At 31.6% G+C, this 23,474-nt stretch overlaps 1 protein-coding gene across 1 annotated transcript in view; it reads left to right on the top strand.

The window, feature by feature from the left end:
* Positions 1-3,142: 3,142 nt before the first annotated feature.
* Positions 3,143-23,474, top strand: part of LOC142320535 (uncharacterized) — a 41,648-nt gene continuing 21,316 nt past the window's right edge. The window contains exons 1-2 of the mRNA XM_075358434.1: positions 3,143-3,298; positions 18,945-19,048. Of these exons, the coding sequence (XP_075214549.1) occupies positions 18,956-19,048 (93 nt within the window). The 5' untranslated portion in view covers positions 3,143-3,298; positions 18,945-18,955. The remainder of the gene's footprint in view (positions 3,299-18,944; positions 19,049-23,474) is intronic.

A 23,474-nucleotide genomic window follows, 5' to 3' on the forward strand; every position in this document is an offset into this window, starting at 1 on the left:
CAGTCATAATTAATATATTTATTAATTTCATTCATAACAATTGTGGTTTTTTTCTGTTTTATTTGATTCTAATTTTGAACCATTTCTACAAAGAATGTCTCAATTCAGTTCAAAAAAAAAAAAATATATATATATATATATATTTTATTTTCAAATTATATTTATTTTTTTATGTGAAAATGGTGAGTGTCTACCATTTGCCATTTTATCACTTCATATATAATATATCTGTTACTGTGATTTAATCATAATTCACATTAGATTAGATAAATAATTTGATAAAAAAAAAATCAGTTCTGTACTCTCTTTATTGAGGTACAAAAACAATAACATACATACCACCCAGAAAAACCTCTTTCTAGCACAACCTAGTACTTAATTGCAGCACTAAGGTCATTAATCACAAGATTGGAAGAGAAAGCAAAGCAGTATAAGTAACTGAAAGACTGTTGTAAACCACTCAAAGGATATCACTGCAAGAAGCTGACTTGTACATTATAATTCTTTTACAATAAACTGTCTTACAAAATTATAAATTTTTAATAACAAATTTGAACAGAAAGGGTTTTTTTTCTCTTCTAAACATGAAACAATTTCCACCTTTTTTGTGTTGGTCACTGGCACTTTCTCTTTAAGCGAAGAATGATACTAGGCATTATCCATCTAATATTAAATTGTACAGCACTAGAAGCCTTATAGAGAACAACCAAACATAAAAAGTAACAGCATAGGCCTACACGAGCAAATTGCTAAAATTAGGCTATGTATCTAACAGTAAAAAACCTGCGTTAAGATTGTTTCGGCTATAAAAATTAATGTTGTAAAACTGCTTTCTTAACTGGAGGTTAAGAAACACACCTATTTAAAAAGAAAAAATCCTAATATAACAAACAGGTTGTCTTTGTTTCCATATTTCGCTTCCATAGTCTTTCGTTTTTAAGCTTTTTCCTTTAAATAACTACTTCAGAATAATACTCCAGTCCAATTAATAACTATTATTATTAAAATAACCACAAACTCTAATATTTTTTATATCAAAACGTGGACACCAGTGGCGGCTCGCATATAAGCACTGTGGTGACTTTATTTTAAATAATATATAAGAAAACTGAAAAAAGAAAAGAATTTGAGTTATGGATTAGTAAATAAAGTAATTAAATTTTCTGTGTTATTAAAATTCTGATTGTTTTATCTACAATAATTTTGAACTCGCCATGACAAGAAAAAAGGAATGATATTGTAAGAACCAGTTTCACCAAGAAAGTTACAATTTCTGTGTCTTCTGAAAACAAAAATAAATCAACTTTGGTTAAATTAATTTAAATTTAATATATTTAACACATGCATTACAAATACATGTTGTAAATTATTTAACTTGGACATTGTAATTAACAGTTTTTTAGGTGATACTTACTTGTTTAGGGCATACAAAACGACTATAAAATTTGTCTTTACAAATTTCTTTGCCATCTTGTAAAATATAAATTTGCTGGTGCCCAGACAATTTATCACCTAAGAAACTATTAATTTCTTCATCTTTTACATTCTGCGAATTTTCTAAAGCTTTATCTAATGCATCATCAACTATAACTGAATATTTTGTCGATTTTGTTCAATTGTTTCTATATTATTATTGTAAACATTTTTGTATTAAATTTTCTACTTCATTAGCTTTAATTTTTTTCCAGGGCAAAAAAAACAAAATTTGTTCACGATAATAATTGAAGTAGTTTGTATAAACTTATACTGCCTGTATCTAATAACAGCAATTTTTTCTTTAGGTCGGTATTCAGTTAATTCATCATCATTATCATTATTTTGAATTCTTTGTTTTGAACAACTAGAAACTCAATCTGCTAAACATGTATTTTCGAGTGTTGGAGGTCTATTGGCATATTTTGTTACGGCGTTATCCATGAATATTTCATTCAAATCACAACTCAATTTTCGTAATTCAGCCAGAGACTTTAACAATAAAGCGTGTTCATTTATTGGACTTGTGTTAATATAAATCTTTTGTCTACTACTTTTTGACAATGGTAACAATAAAACGTGAAATGTCGCTTCTTGTGCTGACATTAAATTGCTATCAAAAAATCTGATGTGAACAACACGACTTCCTTGCATGCCTATTAAATTATTTACAAATTTTTTTGAAATGAAAAGTACATAAAATTTTATTTCATTAAAAACTTCTGATAGTTTTTCATTTTTTTTTCTTCTTGTTGTTGAATTATTATTCAACGTAAATTTTTTTTAGTGAGAGGTTAATCATTATTAATAAATCAATATATTTAAATAAAAAATAAGTTAAACAAAACGGAGATGAAGTGGATTGAACTGATGTGCCTTCCCCTCGTAAGATCCAAATATTTCATTAATTAAAATTTTATTTTTGGCTATAACTTTGTAACCAATGAAAATAAGTACCACTTATAATATAATGTTAAAAAGCTCTCAGCCCAAAATCCAATTTTTTTTTACTTTGGTTTTTTATGGATACTTTTGGTGCAATCAAAATGGGGCATGCAATCCCCCTTTTATTGTATGATGGGGGATAATGAAAAGGGGGATTGGACCTCCTTCCTAGGATTAGCTGTAGGAAGTTCAAATTTAGGGACAGCTAATCGTTTTTGAGTTATGCGAGATACGTACGTACAGACGTGACGCCAAACTAGTCAAAATGGTTTCAGGGAAAGTCAAAATGGATATTTCCGTTGAGATCTGAAAACCGAAATTTTTCGCGATTACAATACTTCCTTTACTTCGTACAAGGAAGTAAAAATTTGAGCCATTGCCGTAGAATTTGTTTAGCACGTACATACCATCTTCTGGAAATTAATTTGTATTTTTAACGTGTTTTTGAACTTCGGTGCGTGAAAGTCGACGTTCATCAAAATTTTGGAGCTATCTTGAACTTCCTCTTTTGGCTATAATTGGAATACAGCAGCAAAGCTTTGGCCTGGAAAGGAAAATATAAAATTATTTTTGTATAATGAAAATGTTTAAAAAGGTAAATCAAAGCGATTACAATAGTTTTATACGTTTCATGATCCATCTTATGATTTTGAACTACGTTTCTAACTGAACAGCTGATTATCATTATTATACTAGTAACGACATATGACGAAGAACTTTTGAAATACGAAACAAAACGAAGTTAAGCGACGATCCGTCTTTGCGCGAGTACATTAACAGGAAGCTGTTGTGTTTCAGTTGTCAACTGTTGATGGGAAGTATTCTTATTTAAAAGATTGGATTATTCGTTTCTTGATATCATTCAATATTAATTTTTGCGGTAAGTAAATATGTTCAGTCTTATCAAATTTTATGTTTTTTTTCGATTCAATGCGTAATGTTTTACGGTATTTAGTGGAAAAACTAACCAATAATTGTACATTGTTAACGAGTTGTTGATTTATAAAAACATTGGATATCCTTTTTGTTTTCTTTCATTATTGAACCTCATATATTGTTTATATATATGTATGTATTTACAGATTCACCGCAGATTGATCACTGAATAAAATAAACTTCTATTTTTGTTGGTTCAACTGAATGTTGGTCGACTATATTTTTTAATGATTAAATTAAATTCTTCAGTTTTATTATTTTCTTGCCGAAGCGTGTTGTACTTTCTGTCTCCTAATAATGAAAAATTGTATAGTTAAAAATGTGGAGTTTAGTTTTTTTTATAGCATTTTATCCTTTAGAAGAGATAGTTTGTCTGTATGAAAAAATGAGTACTGCAGTAATTGTAGACTTGCTTCATTCCAATATAATTTTAAATGTTTACAAAAAAGATCTGGGCAAGGTGTCCCCATGTGGCTGTAAAGTGGATCTATATTGATATAACCTACAATTTATTATAAGAATTTTTGAACTGTATTGCTTATTTATTTTTATTAGAAGTTTTCATCTAGCGGATGCTAAACCTTTGTAGTTGAATCATAATTAAAAGTTGTTCTATTCCATTATCTTTCAGTCTGTTGCTTTTTGTGTATAAGATTAATGCTTTTTATTTATAAATTAACTACTTTACTTACACAACTTAACCTTTGTTCTATAAAAATAAAAAAAATATATACATAAAGTAAAATTCTGATATTGACTAACGTCTTTCTATTTAAGTACAAACTTTTATGCCAAAAGTAGTGTTTTGTACAACATAGAAGACATAGTAGGTTGGGTAAAATTGTGATACTGAATTTCTTTTAATATTATTTGAAGAGACAGGTGAAGGAAAATGATAGAGATCTTGGTATAAATGAAAGATCACAATTTTGAGAGGACTTTCTTCCTTATATTAATGGATACACTTTTGTTTAGGTTAGAAGATTTGTATATATATATATATTTTTTTTTGGTAAAGCTGTCTATCGACAAGTCAGAATACTGCCACTTACCCAGTGCGTGTGTGAACTGAGCCTCCAGTTGTTAAAAATAGATATGAAATGTCGCAAAACTCAGTAAATGTAAACCGAAGATCGGTTACAAAAAAAACCATTATTTGTTGTACATTCAACAAGAGAACAGAAAACACGCAGAACAAAAATACCTTTACAACTAACCAAATACATATTCCTACTTAATAATATTACAAACTATTCATTTTATTAATTAAACTTAGAAATTAAGTAGGATCTCACAAAAATAAAAATTGTAAATAGCGTCAATCCATTAGAAGTGAACCCAAGGGTGGTTGCTTGACTATTTAAAAAAAAATTGTAACTTACCCACATGTTTCACGACCTTAAAACTATTTTTTTTTTTTTTTTTAATTTTTAATTTAAGCAGTTTACCTATGGCCGCTATTTTTGTTACAGTGTGTACACCAATTTTTGTGATTGTAAGGGTTTACAGAAAAAATCATAACTAAAAAACTAGTGGTCCTGGAAGGATGAAACAAAAAGCAGTTTAATCATATTGCTGTAGTGGTTTATTTACGTATCTCTCTTCTTTCTATGAGAATTACCAATAAAGTTGAACATGAAAAACAGTGAAATTTCATTATTGGTAATTTTTTTCAAGGGGCAGGGATGGCATCACAGTTTGAATGACGTTTTTATACATAGGTATGTTAGCAGTTTTACCATAAATATTATTAATGGTGATATACTTTCCCGTAAATTTTTTATGAATTTTTGAAAATAATTTTTTTTTTTAAATTCAAATTTTGGCTTCAAATAATTCTGATGGGACTGGTGATAAAAATCTCAGATTTACTCAACATACAGTGTTTTTGTAGATATTTATGGAAAATAAAAAAGTTTCTTGTGTATTGTACTAATAAAAAGGTTATAAACCTCTCAAAAATTATGAAAAACTCATTAAATGCGATACCATTTTGACTCGCTAAATAAGTACTCCCAAGGGGGTTTCTTGTCTTCTTGGTATATTAATATTTTTATACTTATTACTGTAGTTGAAATGGACTTGTTTGAACCATTCAACTGCAGTGTTCATGTTATAACAGCTGCTAGAAGTCATTTCCAATCGGCAGGAAAATTCATGTTGCGACATTCACATTTATACTTGTTGCATCATTTAGCTTTGCAGTTACAGACTTCTCAGTCTGACATTAGTCAGTGACCTGTTCACATCTTTACTAAGTGTCTCAAATTTCATCCTGTGTTTTAAAGTCTTTATTAAATAAATTAGTTTTACTTAATAATGTTATATTTGCAAATTTTAAAATCAGTTAAATTTTTACATTGTTTTCAAGTATTTTCACATAAAACAATGGAAGAACACTGTTCCATAGGAATTTATCTGAATGAAGAGTGTCATAAAACAGTGTATGCTATACTGCCAAAAGAACTCATTAAAGTCCTACAACTTATTTTTTACGTGTTAATTCAAATGTCACTATTGTTTATAAATATCATGAAAAAACCTTTTTTGTCAAAATTCAGTTACCTGTATGGACAGTTCTGTTGTGACCCGTTGAGTACTCATAATAAAACAGTTAAGAAAAACTTAAGACAAATACATTAGAGCAAGCTCTTAAAGAACACATATTTCTACATTTAAATTTAGTTCCTGGAAAGTCTCTGTGTTAACTATTTTAAAAGTATTTTTTCTCAGCAGAACAAAGAACCATACAATGTGAAGACCAATAGCAATACATTGCCCTACGTCACAACATTGAACAGTTGGATGCTGCTTGTAGCATTTTGGCTGTATCACCTCCATCAAGTTGAAAAAATTAAGTACGGATCAAAGGCCATCAGCATTAAAATTTAAAATAAATAAGGTATCTGAAAAAATTAAAAAAGAATCTTGAATTGTGTTTTGACTCAAAAGTTTCTGAAAATGAAAATCCAGCTCAATCTTCTTCGCATGAATATGATGATCTTATTTTAAAACTAAAAGAAAAATGTGTTCTTGCTTCTAAAGAACATAAGGTTAAAATTTATCAGTTTACTTCCTCAATCTTGGACCTGATCGAAAATAATATCAGAGTTCAATGTGAGCGTTTGGTTAGACTTACTAGAGAATTACGAGGGTAAGTCAATTATTATCCACAGTTTAGTTATATTTTTGTTTATGTTGGTAGTACTGTCGTGTTGCGTAGGTGACGCATGCGTGGTTTAATTGTTATGTCTGCATGTTTAATGCTGCTAGGTTAGTTCCATTATCGCTTCCCTGCCATTAACCATGGCTGCTCCGCTTTCTGTTTGCACCAAACAAGAGCAATGTTCAGTGATCCGTTTTTGTGGTCGGAAGGTGTATCAGGGGCTGAAATTCATCGAGGACTTTCGGTACAGTACAGGAACAGTGTGTTGCCACGACGGATCTACAAATGGATTGAAAAATTCAAAAATGGTCGCGCAAGTGTTACGCACGACAAAGGAGCCAGATGATTGTTTACTGCCACAAATGAGGAAAACATTGAGCGTGCACGTGACATGGTTTTCTTAGACAGACGAGTAACTATCGATGAAGTGGCACATCGTCTGCAAATTAGTCACGGTTCTGCCTACGAAATCATCCACAACAGACTTGGGTTTCATAAAGTCTGTGCAAGATGGGTCCCAAAATAACACACAGTTGCATAAACAAACGCGCTTGGACATCAGCCAAAAACATTTGAATCGCTATGGTAAAGAACGGGACATCTTAGACAGAATCATCAGTGGTGACGAAACATGGATCCATCATTACGAGCCAGAGAGTAAACGGCAGAGTATGGAATGAAAACATCCAAATTCGCCCTGCAAAAAAAGTTCAAGACCCAACTGTCCACAGGAAAACTGATGCTTACGGTTTTTTGGGACTCACAAGGCCCAGTACTGGAACATTATGAGGAAAGGGTAACGACAATAAACAGTACACATTATAGTGAGATGCTTACTGCCAAGTTGAAGCCTGCAATTCGAAGCAAATGTCGAGTACTGCTGTCGAAAGGTATTGTGTTGTTGCACGACAATGCCCGTATACATACTGCTGAAACGCTCTAGAAACTGAACTTTGAAGTACTGGCTCATCCTCCATATAGTCCTGATCTTGCTCCTTCTGACTACCACTTGTTTGGTACACTCAAAGAGGCATTACGGGGCCATCGATTTTCCTCAGACGAAACAGTGAAAGAAGCGGTGCATGCCTGGCTCGCAGCTCAACCGAAAACCTTCATATCAAGGAAGTACATCAGAACATTAAAAAACTCATCTAATTTATTGATGGTGCTTTCAAGTCAGTATAAAAATAAAAATAATTTTGCTAATTTGTGCACACAAAAAGGGTTTTGACCTTGAAGTTGAATGGCACTTCTTACATCATCCCATGGGAAAAATGCCTGTGATGGTGTGGGAGGAACAACAAAACGAGAGGTGGCAAAGGCAAACCTGCAAATGCCATTAAACATTCAGTTACTAAACGATGAAATGTATTCATTTTGTAATAACAAGCTGTAAAACATCAAGTATTTTTTTATTAATTCAGATGAGATAGCTAAGATTTCAGAAACTAAAAAACAGTTGTGATTGCTGTAAAAGAGTTGTTGGTACTAGAAGCTATCACAAGTATGTTCCTGTGTCAGAAGGCATTGTAAGATGTTACTTTACTTCAGATTCCAAGGACTATGAAGACCATCCTGTGTCAAGTATTGTATTACTTTTACTTAAGGAAAGACTCTATTGATTGTCTGTATGACGACCAGTGGTGGATAGAAGTGGTAGATATTAGCCTCAGAAATGATGTGCAGGTTCATATTTTCCACCCAGCTGGACCTCATACATCATTTCAAAAGTCTCAACAAGACAAAGTGTGGGTACCGATTTGCAAAGTCCTGAGAAAGCTGACGCCACTTGAACTAACTATAGTGATGGGAGCGACCTAACACAATTTCAATAGAGTTATCAGAAGAGATATCAAAGCTGTTGGTCGACCACACTAAATAATAAACTTTTATTGCTACAAAAACAGGCTATTTCATTGAAGAATAATTAAAATTTTGCTACAATTTATTTTTTTTTTTGATAGTGTTTACAAAAATAAACCAATATAAAAGTAAAATTGAATTCTTGAAAAAAGATGTTGGCTACTCATTGAAATTATAGTTTGGGTAAGTTTTACAAGCATTTTTGAATCAAAATTGTATTAGGTTACTGGTATTGGTTGAGTTATCATTAAATTACAACCTATCATTAATAATTAAAAAAAAAATATTTAAAAAATATAGAAAACATCAACTGCAACAATATAGGGACTAAAAATATAAAAATGTAAAGTGCAAAAAAGACAAGAAACACACTTAGAGGACTTATTTAGTGAGTCAAAGTGGTATCGCTTTTAACTAGTTTTTCTCGTAATTGAAACATGTCTTAAAAGGATTTCATTTTGGAACTCTGAAGAACATTCAAAAGACTGTGATCGACCAGTTAAAAGCCCTACCAGTTGAAGCCTTCCAGCGCTGCAACCAGGACTGAGAATAACAACAACGGCGGTGTATAGCTGCCCAAGGGAACTACTTTGAAGGGGATAATATTATTGTTTGAAAAAAATAAAAACTTTGGTAAGTAAAAAGTCAGTCTCATTACTTTCCTCACGCACTTCGTATGCTTCCCTGCTGTGGAAAAAAATTATCAAAAGTGAAATTTCACTGTTTTTCATGTTCAACTTTATTAGTAATTTTCTCATAGAAAGAAGAGAGATAGGTAAATAAACCACTTGACCAATCTTTTTACCTTGAGAAAATATGATTAAATTGCTTTTGTTTCATCCTTCCAGAACCAGTCGTTTTTTAATTATGATTTTTTTTCTGTAAACCCTTGCAATCACAAAAATAGGTGTGTGTACCATAACAAAAATGGCCAACACAGGTAAGCTGTTTAAATAAAAACTTTAAGGAAAATCGTTTTAAGGTCCTGAAACGTGTACGAAACAAGTGGGTAAATTTCAGTTTTTTTTTTGAAGTGGTCAATTAACCAGCTTATGTTTTTTTTTTGGAACACTTAAAATGGATAATATACATAATGTATAACATTAAAATTAGACATAGATATTAATACTCCTTGACACTCCCCCTCCTAGTGTTCATAATTCAAGTTTTTAGAAATCTGTAGTTCAAAATGAATTTTCATATCCGTGAGAGTCTTCCTTTCAGTGCACCAGATGGTAATTCTTTTGTAAATATAACCACTGCCAGTTTTTTTTTAGATTGAATGAAGTTGGTATCAGTTCTTCCATTTTTTACAATCTTCACATAATGATGTGTTTGATATATTTTTATTTATAGTGGAACATTGGGTTATTTGTAAGTTTACTGAAACTATGATCGTCTATTAAGAGAGTTGGTTTTGAATTAACATCAAATGAACCAAGTTCCTTTAACAAGATGTCAAGCCAGACCAACCAGCTGGTTGCCTCTGTTGCATACACATTTCTGCAATCTACTTTTCCACACAACCAGCATACCACAGTATTTAAGCAGAGTTCCACTACTTAATATATCTTCTTGTGAGTGTGACCACCATAATTGGCATCACTATGTGCTTCAATTTGTCTATTGGTTGTTTCATTATATTAAATGTCATCTTCAGGATTAGATTTCAAATATCTAAAAATCCTTTTTACCAAATGGGCCCTTGTTGGTTGACTTTATACTCTAGATGCAATATTCAAGGCAAAACTTAAATTTGGTCTCGTGCTCAGAGCTAAATAAGTTAAGCTTCCAACGATTTCCCTTTATATGTTTACCATCAGAGATTAGAGGAGAGTTTCCAGGTTCCCAATTCAGGTTCAGTTGGTAATGATAAAGGTGTACAGTCACTAAAGCAATATTTTTGTAGACTTATCTTTGCATGTTCTATCAATCTCTACAAATTTGTCAGAAATCTTTTTAAATCATATGAACTGGAACATTATCTTGGGATAAAGATTTCTGTAAATTCTTGATCTGAATTAAAATCATATGAAATGGAACATTATCTTGGGATATTCAGATCAAGAATATAACTTTTTGATAAGGCTTAGTATTTTCGAAGAAGGATCCATAATAAGACCAATATCAACATGAAAAACTACCACAGTTTCTTTATCACGATATATGTGCAAGATCTGCCTTGCTTTTTTCTAGACATATTGCTGTAAGAAGTTGTTAGGTATTATACCAAAACTTTGATGCTTTTTAAGACCATACAAACTTTTTAGTAGTTTGCACCCTTTTTGTGTTCCATCCACTTATCCTTGATGTTGGTCAGTGAAAACATTCTTGTTTAATTGTCCATTGAGGAAAGCAATCTTCACATCAAACTTCTTTATGTCTCATCCTTTTTGCAGTGAGTAAGCTAAAAGTGCCCTAACTGTTTCTAACTGGGAAACAGGGCTGAAATCAATCGTTGGACATTGACTATAGCCCTTATCAACTAGTCTATACTTAATGACTTCATTATTCAAATCAGTCTTGGCAGCATACACCCATCGGTTATTCACCAGTCGACAATCTGGAGGCTTCTCCTCTAACTGAGATGTTTGATTCTGATGAAGAGAATTTACTTCCTCATCCATCTTTTCCTTCCTTTCACAAGCTCTGCCACTCTGCATAGCCTCTTGATAATTTGAAGATATTTCATGGAGAAGAAAAAGATATTCTTGTTCTGATATCTGGAAGGTTTCTTTATGGTATCTTTCCTCATTATTCTCTGTTGCTTCTGCATGAGGAATCAAATTTTCATCTGATTCTTCTTGTTCTTTAGTAATCAACTCATCTTCTAGTTTTTTGGTCTTTCAGTAAGGTCTTCACTAGATGTGTAAGAAATATGAATTTTAGATTATTGTAGGTTTCCAATCTTGGTCTTAAAATCCCTGTAGACTGTAATTTTTTGTTTATCCAGAAAATAGACTCTATAACTGCAGTCTGTATATGCAACCATATATCTCTTTTAATGATTTTTCATCAAATTCTCTACTTTCCTTGTCCAGCATTCAAGCAATACATTCAGTTTCAAAGATTCTCAGGTGATTAATTTTCAATTTCCTTTTCAGAAACTACTCAATAGGGGCTTTTCCTTTCACTTTTGTTGATGCTGTTATTTAATGTATATGTAGCAGAAAAAACTGCTTCACTCCAGAGATATTTGGGAAAATGGGTGCAGAATACAACCAGGATCTTGCTGTCTTACAAATTATCCTGTTTTCTCTCTCAGCGGCTGCACATTGTTGTGGAGTATAAGATGCTGTCATAGAAAGCTTGAGACCTATTTCTTGAGTGCATTTATCAAATTCAACTTGCATTATCAAATTCCTTACCACCATCAGTGCAAAACTTTTTAATACTATTCTGGCTTGAGTCTTCACCATTTCAGTAGAATAAAGCAATTTTTCCTTTACTTCATCCTTTTTTTTCAAAAAATAAGTTTATCTGAAACTTGTAAAATCATCTTTAAAAACTGATTTATACAAGTGACTGTAAATATCAATTACCTCCATGGGGCCACAGACATCAGCATCTACTCATTCACCACTGAAGTAGGCCTTTAACTCCTTTACCAAATGACATTCTATGATGATGCTTTTCCAGAGTCCAGCCTTCACAGAATTCACTGTTATACTGGAACTTCATTAATACACTCCTACAGAAATGATTGTACATGTTTCATATTTTGATGCACCAATCTTTAATGCCATTCTTGCAACAAACTAGGCTTTTCTGAGACAATAGAAGCTTTCGGCTGAGACAAATAATAACCTTAACAGCTAAGCCAGTACAGTTGTTGGAGAAAGGTCTGACTAAAAGTAATGTCATTCTTAGAAAATATCCATGTTTTTCCATATCTTTAATTGCTTGATCAATTCCTTTCTGACTTGCTGTTTGGACAAAAAATAAATTGCATGGTCCTTTGGGACAGTACTAAAAATTCTCAAAAAATCTTTCAATCCACTTTCCACCAAATATTTTAACTGTAATACATCTAGTACCAAGAACATTACCTTGGACATCACGCTTGGTTAGCACTTTCCATCTTTTTAGGTGTATTAAAATAAGTAAAATTATCATATTAATCCAATCTATTTATTATGTGGTGTGTGGCACAGATATCAATAAATCATTCATCACAATTTAATTTTCTCAACTCTGATACAACTATAGCACATTGTTTGTTATTAGATGGACATTCATTTGATTTATGGTTCTTTAACTTGTATTTAAAGCAAATAAGTCTCGCCTTATAGTTTTTAGAGAGATGTCCTGATTTCCCACAAGAAAAAAATGTCTTATCATGGTGATTAGCTAAAGCTAATCCCATTATTCCAAAAGAATTAGATTTATAAGCACCCTTCTTAGATTGAGAATCGACCTTGGAGGCATCCTTTTAACCTCAATTCGTAGTTTAAAGGTCGTTTTTGCAATTTAGACCATGTCTTGTCTTCTTTTGACAAGTGGTGTAAATGTGGTCAAATTCTTGTGGCAGTGTTTGTAAATGTTTTATCACACATATCACCCTCATCTATTGTTTTGTCTAAGAATGTAATTTTCATTTTAACTTGCATATTCCATCAACCATTCCCATTCAATGTTGTGGAATTTGTGGCGCAGCAAATTCACATTCTGCTCTGACTGTGTGTCATAGATTTGTTTTAATTTCAACCATACTCTGGGGCAGTGATGCAATTATCTATCCTTACAAAAGAGGATTTATGTCTAAAGAAAGCATAATTCTTTTCTTATCCTTGTCATTTGCTATTTTTCCATTCATCCAATTTCTTCTGATAATCAGCACTTTGTGTCGAGCTTTACAAGATTCCATTAACAATATAAAACAAATTATCACATTCCAAACACGTCTACTCAATAATACACCAAGTTGCATAAATTTCTTCACCTATTAGTTTTTAAATTTTGTTTTCTTCCAACATCATTGAAATAAAATACAGAAAACATCAAGTCCAGAAAACACCAACTCGAAATAGGAAAAAACAAATCATCGCTTTGATAACCTTAAACTTGTATCTCCGGCAATCAAAAGAAAAGCTACATTTCTCTCTTCCGTTTAATGTTTTAATAACCAAAAACTGCGCTGCCCCCTTTTCTACCATGTCAGGTAAAACCTCACAAAATTAAACAAGAGATCGATTACAAAAAACTTATTGTGATATTCAACAAAGGAACAAAAACACAGAAAAGAACTTCTTCAAAACTGACTAAATAAATATGTCAACTTAATAATATCACAAACTATCGATTCTATTAGAAATGCTTTGAAATTAAACAGGATGTCACAAAAATAAAAATTATAAATATTGTTTTTTTTTTGCTCTCCAAGATTCCCTATCTAATACTAGTCGTTTCATTTCGGTATACCCCCTACATCCTACATCCCTAACAATTTGTTTTACATATTCCAAACGTTACCTGCCTGCACAATGCTTTCATTCTACCTGTCACTCCAATATTAAAGCGACTATTCCAGGATACCTTAATATGTGGCCTATAAGTTTGTCTCTTACTATATTTTTTCAAATGCTTCTTTCTTCATCAATTTTCTGCAACATTCTTCATTTGTCACTATCCACCCGTCTGATTTTTAACATTTTCATATCGCACCACATTTCAAAAGCCTCTAATCTTTTCTTCCCTGGTACTCCGATTGTCCAAGTTTTACTTCTGTATAAAGCTACGCTCCAAACATGTACTTTCAAAAATCTTTTCCTGGCATTTAAATTAATTTTTGATGTAAAAAAAATTATATTTCTTACTGAAGGCTTGTTTTTTTGCCTGTGCTATTTGGCATTTTATATCGCTCCTGCTTCCATCTTTAGTAATTCTACTTCCCTAATAACAAAATTCTACCTCCAAATCTTTTCTCTTCCTATTTTTACATTCAGTGGTCCATCTTCGTTATTTCTACTATATTTCATTACTTTCATTTTGTTCTTGTTAATTTTCATGCGGTAGTTCTTGCGTAGGAACTTCATCTATGCTATTCATTGTTCCTTCTAAATCTTTTTTACTCTTAGCTAGAATTACTATATCATCAGCAAATCATAGCATCTTTATCTTTTCAGTTAAGCTAATTGTTCTGTATTCTTCACATTTATCTGCTCCTGCTTTCTTTGGTATCATGACTATAACACTTTTTGAAGTCTGACAGAACTTCCCCTTTTTCATAAATATTACACACCAGTTTGTATAATTATCAATCGCTTCCTCACCTGCACTGCAAAGTAATTCTACAGATATTCCGTCTATTCCAGCAGCCTTTCTGCCATTCAAATCTTTTAATGCTCTCTTAAATTCAGATGTCAGTATTGTTTTTCCCTTTTCATCCTGTTTCATTTCCTCTTCTTCCTCTATACCACCATTTTCTAATTCATTTCCTCTGTATAACTCTTTAATATATTCCACCCACCTATCGACTTTGCCTTTCGTATTATGTATCGGTGTACGATCTTTGTTTAACACATTATTAGATTTTAATTTATGTACCCCAAAATTTTCCTTAACTTCCCTGTGTGCTCCGTCTATTTTACCAGTGTTCATTTCTCTTTCCACTTCTGAACACTTTTCTTTAATCCACTCTTCTTTCGCTAGTTTGTACTTCCTGTTTATTGTATCTCTTAATTGTTGATAGTTCTTTTTACTTTCTTCAGCATTCTTATATTTTCTACGTTCATCCATCAGCTGCAATATATCGTCTGAAATGCATGGTTTTCTACCAGTTCTCTTTGTTCCGCCTAAGTTTGCTTCTGCTGATTTAAGAATTTCCTTTTTAACATTCTCCCATTCTTCTTCTTCTATCTTTTTTACTCAGACCTCTTGCGATGTCCTCCCCAAAAATGTTCTTTACCTCCTCTTTCTCAAGCTTCTCTTAATTCCACCGATTCATCTGTCACCTTTTGTTCAGGTTTATAAACCCCAATCTACATTTCATTAACACTAAATTATAGTCGCTATGAATGCCTGCTCCAGGGTGAGTTTTGCAGTCAACGAGTTGATATCTAAATCTTTGCTTAACCATGATATCATCACCTGGATTTCTCCATGTGTGTATTCTTTTATTATAATTTTAAAATTATTTTTAAACAATTACTAAATTATACTTCATGCAAAACTCTATAAGTTGGTCCCCTCTTTCATTCCTTTTGCCGAGCCCGTATTCACCCACTATATTTCCTTCCTTGCCTTTGCAATGCTTGCATTCCAATCTCCAACTATTATTAAATTTTCATCTCATTTTATGTGTTTAATTGCTTCGTCAATTTCTTTGTATACACTCTACCTCATTATCATCATGATGGGCGCTTGTAGGCATATAGACGTTAACAATTGTCAGTTTAGGTTTCAATTTTATCATTATTATAATGATTCTATCGCTATGCATTTTGAAATACTCTACTCTCTTCCCTATTTTCTTGTTCATTACGAAACCTATTCCTGCCTGCCCATTATTTGAAGCTGAGTTAATTATTCTAAAATTACCTGACTAAAAGTCGTTTTCTTCTTTCCACTGAACCTCACTAATTCCTACTACATCTACATTTATCCTATCCGCTTCCCTATTTAAATTTTCTAACCTACTAACCTTTTTTAAACTTCTAAAATTCCACGCTCCGACTTGTAGAATGTTCTTTTTTAATTTTCTGGTGACCTTCTTTAGTAGTCCCCACCCAGAGATCCAAATGGGGGACTAGTTTATCTTCGGAATATTTTACCAAGGAAGGTGCCTCCATCCTTGCTATATGAAAATGCAAAGAGCTAAATTTTCTTGGAAAAAAAAAGCAGCTGTAGTTTTCCATTGCTTTCAGCTGCGCAGTACTCGGAGGACTGTGATGTTGATATGGCCGTTTAAGTCGTCCTAACCTCCGCCCTTAACAACTACTGAAAGAGCTGCTGCCCTCTTTCAGGAATCATTCCTTAGTCTGGCTTTCAGCAGATACCTCTCTGATATGGTTGCACCTTCAGTCTAGCTATTCTGTATCACTGAGCTTTCAAGCCCCCTCACCATCGGCAAAGTCTTATGATTCATAGAGGAGGATAAATAACATATAAACATATGAACATTTTATGTAAATATTAATACTCTCCTTTACATGAACTTTTTATAACCAACTAACATTGAAATTACTTTCTTCATTTCATTATTTTGGTGTAATTATTTTCTGAATGGAGTTGGGTTTGGTATGAGGTCAGTTCAGTTCACTTTTAGCATTTATTTGGGCTGTATGATTCCTATATACTAGTAAGACTTGGTATATCAGTTAGTTGCTGTACTATACAAGCCTTAGATATAATTTTCAATACTGCAAGTACACTAGATGTTTAAGATCATTAATAATATTTAACAGTTAATATTTTAGTTTTTTCCCAATAATTTTTTCTATTAAAAGGAATTGTTTATTTGTTTATAACAATCACTATTTTGGTTGCCGTTATGAGTTTTTGTTTTTCTGATAACAAAATCATTATTTTTTTAATAAAATTTTAAGAATCTATTGTTTGCACAAGTTTGCGATAATTTCATGCAAAAGGAAGAATAGACAGTAATTTGTTAGTGATATAAATAAAGGAATGAGATGGGGTGGGAGGGTACCACACGTTCTTTATAATTTACTCTTAAGGGTATATATGTTTTTTTACAAACTGATTTACAGTGCTGATAACTGGTGCTTGCAGTCGATTTTTGCCGATTATGTTTGTTTTCTTAGGAAGCAAATGTTTGGATTTTGTTCAGTGGTTATACTTATTTGCATTCAGTAAAGCACTTCATAAGTAATAAAGCATAAGCATTTGCTTGTATAAATAATAAATGCAAAAATGTTGCAAGTACTTGCTTGCATGGGTGAATTATTACCTTTACTGTGAATGGACACAATTGAACTAACAAGTGGCATTATTTCAAAAAGACTACCTATCAGGGTGACAGCCAATGGTGGAAACAGACTTGTACATGAATTCATTAAACCGACAGTTGTAGTGGTTGGTTTAATGATCTCATGCAGGTATGATTTTATAAAGTGTGTATAATAGTAAGGTACAAAGTTTACCAGCTGAGTTTTAGATTCTGTGAAGATAATTTGTGTTAATCGATTTCTGTATTATAAATTTCCATTTTGGTTAGGCCAAAGTTTTTCTGTCAGTTCTGAATGAAGGCCAAAGTTTTCTTCAGTGAATATATATATAAATAATATTTTTTACAATCCATAAACCAAAACAATGACAGTGGATGTAGAAAAATAGTAATAATTTAACATGCATAATACAAGATTACATCTTAACATTATTAAACACAAGACATTATTAAATATATTAACACACAAAGACATAAGCGATGATATTTTCATTGAAGTGATACATTTCATATCCACTATGCTTTTCAACCATGTTCTGAATAATTTCTAAGTTAAACTAAAAATGTACTTGCAACAACATAAGCTGACAGCAGAGTATAAACAGGACCACAAGAGTCACTGATGATAACTACAAGGGCATCAGAAATGTTACATTACTTAAAATGTTAGTCATTTTAAAGAAATTTAATCCTTTGTCATGAAAATCATGTTTTACTTAAATCAAATATGCTATTAAAAATTGTATTAAGCTCGTTTTGTTTTTTATATGATTATTTTTAAAAGTTTATAATTTTTTTATTTGTGTTCATATGCTTAGTTGGCTTTTGATTTTTTCTTTTCAGTACTTGAGCTAAGTTCTCTCTATCTACTTTATTTTCAAATGTTATTTTTTCGAAATTCCATTTGCTTTTTTATCTTTTAACCCTATAAAATAGCCTATATATAATAGCTATAACATAACCCTATAAAAATAATTCTTTATATACATTTTGTTATTTATTTTTTTTTTTTAGGATTATTCATACCCAATTTTTCCTTTTTTATTTACAAAGTAATGCATGCACCACATCTTGTTAAATTTACCTTGCCCTTACCTTTTCACTTCATTTAACTCTGTTATATCCATTTTGTGTATTTTCTTCTCCCACCTTAATTAGTTAACTTTCTACTTGCAGAAATGACCATATACTTATCTGTATCTTTCTATCTTTCTAGATACTTTAGAAATGTTTTAGAATTTTTGCATTTTACATAGAAAAATTCATGTTAGGTTAAAAAATTAAAAATAACTAGGTTTAAAAATTTAATTCATGTTAGGTTAAAAAATAGTCAAAAAAAGGTATGTATTTTTAACTTTTCTTTGCGTTTTTGACAAAAAAATTCATTAATAAAATGAAATTAAACGGTTTTGATTAACAGAAAAGTGATTGACATAAAAAATATGTCCACCTTGATTGTTTTTTGTGTTACTGTGAAGTGAGTTATTAAGCTTGAAAGTAAGCAACTAAGAACTATAACTATAATAGAACCGATGAAATAGATATTGCATGACAGTTGTTTTTATTTTCTAGACTAATGGTGGTTTATTGTTATCAAACTATTGCTTATTTATTTAAATACTTTAGTTCTTGTATTTATTTATTGTTTTGTAGGATGTGAAAAAATGGACTCATATGAATTGGATATTGATGCACCTTCAAATGTCACTGAAGATCAAAACTCTGTTACGGTAGATTCTGAGATTACTGAAAATGAGGTTATTATTATTATTTTTGTGATAATGAAATTTTTTATTGCAGAATATTATTTTAACTTCTGTTAAATAGTTACACTTACTTTAGATATCATAACAATATGCATTTTTTTTTTACCTTTTGTACAGTCTTTACTTCCTGTATTGCAATTTCCTCCTTGTATTTTGGACAATTCCTTGATCGTGTGCTATGTTGTCCATTACAATTTACACAAATCAGTGGGTCCCTGCACGGATCATTGGGGTACAAGAAGTTGCCACAGATCCGTTTCCTTGTGCATCTCGCAAAGTGTATCCAAATTTTTGACGTCTGAAACACTGCAATGGTGTTGGGATGAATGGACGCACATCAGCCCTATGAAATCCTGCCTTTATTTTCTCTGGACATTTAGTTCTGTTAAAGGTTGGCACATGTGATGTGGAGGGTAAAACTTCTCCGTTTCATAGAGTGTTTAACCGTCGACACGCAGTGACTCCTTGTCCATAAAGTTCCTCAACAATTTCATCCTCTGTGCAGTTAAGCAAATCTCTGCACACAACAACTTCTTTAGAGGTATTTAGAATACCGTGTGGTACAATCTCAACGTCGATAAGTCCAATCTTCTTTGCTTTTAATAACCGAGAAGACAGTTTCTACAAATAATACCATCACAGTTTTCCTTGTATCTTTAACCGGTCCTGCATATTGATATTCCGAATAATTAGCTATTATTATATACTATTTACATAGCAAAAGTGTCTATGTTGATGATTTAGCAATTGTATATGCCAGCAACCAGATATTTATGGTGAAGTACAAATTACAACAAGCAATTAACGCTCTTAATGAAGTTGCAGGAATAATGGATTCCAGTTTTAACCAGAAAAAAACTTGCTGGGTACACTTATATAGGGAGAGAATTCCTCACCAAACTCCTGCTTTGACCATCGACAATAATCCAATAGAATATAAGGATAATGTGAGATTTTTAGGTCTGTTATTGGATAAATCCCTTACATGAGGATTACATAAACAGGACTTAAATGATAGATGCAGAAAAGCCCTAAACATTATTAAATGTTTATCCAACATCAATTGGGGCTCAGATAAACAAATAAAATTGAGTGTATAAAGCATTGGTTCAATCGAATCTCGACTATGGATGTATTGTATATTCATTCGCTAGGAAGTCGCATTTAGGAAAGTTAGATGTAATGCATAATAGCGGAATAAGATACGCAACAGACGCATTGTCATTATTATCCTGTATCTTTTCAATGGGTAAGCTATTTTTTTTATTAATTTAAAATCTTTATTGTTATTCTTTCTGTTCATTTTATTTTACTGATATTAATGGCTAATTTGTATTTTATTAATAATGCTGTCAATAATGACATCTGTTTGTAAGTACAACTGCATAATAAAGTATTTTTTGAACAATTGTAGTCGTATATGTATTCTTTCATTGGCAGTATGTGTTTTTCATTTAGTAAATAATTTTATTAATCATTACAGTACTTTCTCATAAATCTGATTTTTCTGTATTTTTCAGTTTTTGTTTTGATTGTGATTTTAAAAGAGTTTTTATTCAGTTAGAATAATGCATCTTGACTTTTTTATAACTGCTTTTGAAAATAAATTAGTATTTCATTGTTATAATTCTTCATATTTGCTAAATACATTAACTGAGTAAGTTTGGTGACAATATTGCTTTTATCAGGTGACCAAATAAGCGAATTCAAATTCTGTAAATACCTTTTATTTAAAATTTAGTTTTTTTTTTTTATTGGAGGCATGAAATCTGTCATACCTATCAGTTTAAACAGAAATGGTTTACATTAATTTTTTTTATGGTTTGAGACAAAGGGCTGATCATTGAAAGGATTGCTTTTAGGGGCTGTCTTGAAGGTTCTATTTGAACCTTGGGCCAGTTCTCAAGGTCCTTTTTTTATTTGGTGAAAAATGTAAATCAGAAATATGAACATCATTTTCTCTACTTACCTTCGCTGTGGAGCCAAACCCTGTGGTGAACAAAATGAAGGCATAAGTGGTCCAGGTGGACCCCCAGGGGTCCATGGGAGACTCAACGGGGGTCTACGTTGGCGTGACAAAAATATGGGGGTTCACAATTCGTAAGCGGGGGTCCACGAAAATTCATCTGGTTTCGATAGTGAAGAACTAAAATGTTGGCTTGACTTTGCATATCAATCTAGGCAGATAATGTTTTGAGAAGCTCAGCGACTGTTACTTGTAAAAACTTGTATATTCTATATTCAGTACAATGAACGTGTCGAGACTTGCAAAGCGCCGCCGCTATCCGCAACGCTTGTTCAGATGTGCAAAGGGACGAAATACGACATGTGGTGTGTGTTTATCAAAACTGAAGCCAAATATTGATAATTTGCTGTCAATCTATCAAGTACATCCCTCCCATTAAAATTGTAACTATTTTGTGATTGTCATTGCAGAAGTTACATTACGTTATTAATGTTTAATTTTAATTATATTATGACAATTTTATTATATTACATTGCAATATGATAACAATAATAATTAATAGTGTAATGATTACATATTTGAATAAATGCTACACAAAAAAATATACTATTTTTCTTTTGCTTTTTACCACTCTGAATGGGAAGTTTTCTAAATAAAATAAGTGAGAATTGATTCCTTTCTTGTGCTGTGAGTAGATGTCAAAAATGTAAAGTTGGATGGAAGCATTTTTTTGATTGGCCATTGACATCCACTCACAGCACAGTCAATCAAAAATTAACCAATCAATTCTCACTTTTTTTTCGGAAGCTGTTAGTTCGTGGAACTCAGTCGTAACGCAAACTTTCATAGTTAGATCTAATCTTCACATTTTCCGTTGACTGGAAATATGGTAGAAATGTAGCTGCAGGGGGTCCACCGGAACCAGCAAAATTTTGAAAGTTGTCTATGAGAAAAGATGATGATGCAGATTAAGATGATGATGATGTTGTAGATGAAAAAATAAAGGACAACCCTAATATCTTTCCTTCCTGTTGAAAAGGTTGTAATATTAATTACCATAGTTGCAGGCTTGGGCTTTAAATCTAATGTGATTAAAATAATTTTCTCATCATATTAGATGAATAAAATATTGCTTGTATTATTTTATTCATTATTTTCCATATTCTTTCATTTATGTGTTTTTGGGCTATTATTCCAAGATCAAAAATCCTGTTCATTACACCTACCCGTAACTTATCCATGTATTGTTGTAAGTAATGTACATTTTCCATGGACACTGTCTTGAAAAACCTCATGGTACTTGTATTTTTTATATTCTTTGAGTATTCTTCATTCAGAGATCTCATTCGGAGACTTAACAGTAATCATCTGACAGTGTGTTAGGAAAAAATGGCCTGTTATAATTAGCAATTTGAGCAGGTTAAGATATTGACTATATAACAAAATTCAAATCCAGTATTCATTTATGTCCATTTGAATATAATATAATTGTGTTCATTGAATCCTGGCTGGTTAGTCTTAGCTGGTTACAAAACTTATTGTATGGATAGAAATTATGTGGATAGTTGCCATATGTGGCAACTTTAATCTACCTGGCTATCAATGGACTACAAAAGATGAACTCACTGTTGCTAATGGCCTACATCAGAACAGGATAATCAGAAGAACTGCAAGTTGTGTTGTGACAATTGTGAATAAGTGCCATTAGGAACAATAATTACACTTGTTAACAAATGTGGAAAGTTTTTAGAGTTTGTTTTTTCATTCTTATTTTAGATGTTAATTATGAACTGTTTACATCCATGTATGCTAGAGCTAGTTCGCACAGTGCTTTCTCAATTTCTGCTTGTTTTGATGTTTATTTTCCTCAATTACTTAATGAAACTGTTTTGATTTTAAAAATATGAATTTAATTGGTTTAACAAAAAAATTTGAAATTTGATTGGGGTAAATTAGAATCGAATATTTCTTCTTGCCATCTATAAACAAAATTGTTAAATTTTACAGTATAATAATTTATGATCTTATAGCTTACTTTTTTCCTACTAAAAAAATTACTTCTACTATTCACGCTCAATTCGCAGTTCAAACAAGTAATAAAACTGAAAAAAGCTGCATGTGATTTATAAAGAAAATTCATCTGAATATACTTATAAAAAATTTAGTGTCCAAAGAGCAACTTACCTAGCTTATAAAAACTACATAAGTAAAATTGACAACAAGATTAAATGTAGTCCAAAAAACTTTTAGAGATTATCATTTTATACCTGATAGTGTTTTTAAGTAGAATTTCTGAAAATGGATTTTGAATTGTAAATCTATTTGCGGATTATTTCAAGACTGTATGATGAGTCAGTCATCCAACTCTGTTACTGCCAGTAGTACAAGTGAATGTGATAAGTACTCGTATTGATGAGTACATATTGATGAGCTCTACATTGATGAGTTTTA

The sequence above is a fragment of the Lycorma delicatula genome, chromosome 2, assembly GCF_047948215.1.
Source record: "Lycorma delicatula isolate Av1 chromosome 2, ASM4794821v1, whole genome shotgun sequence".
NCBI classification, from domain to species: Eukaryota; Metazoa; Arthropoda; class Insecta; order Hemiptera; family Fulgoridae; genus Lycorma; species Lycorma delicatula.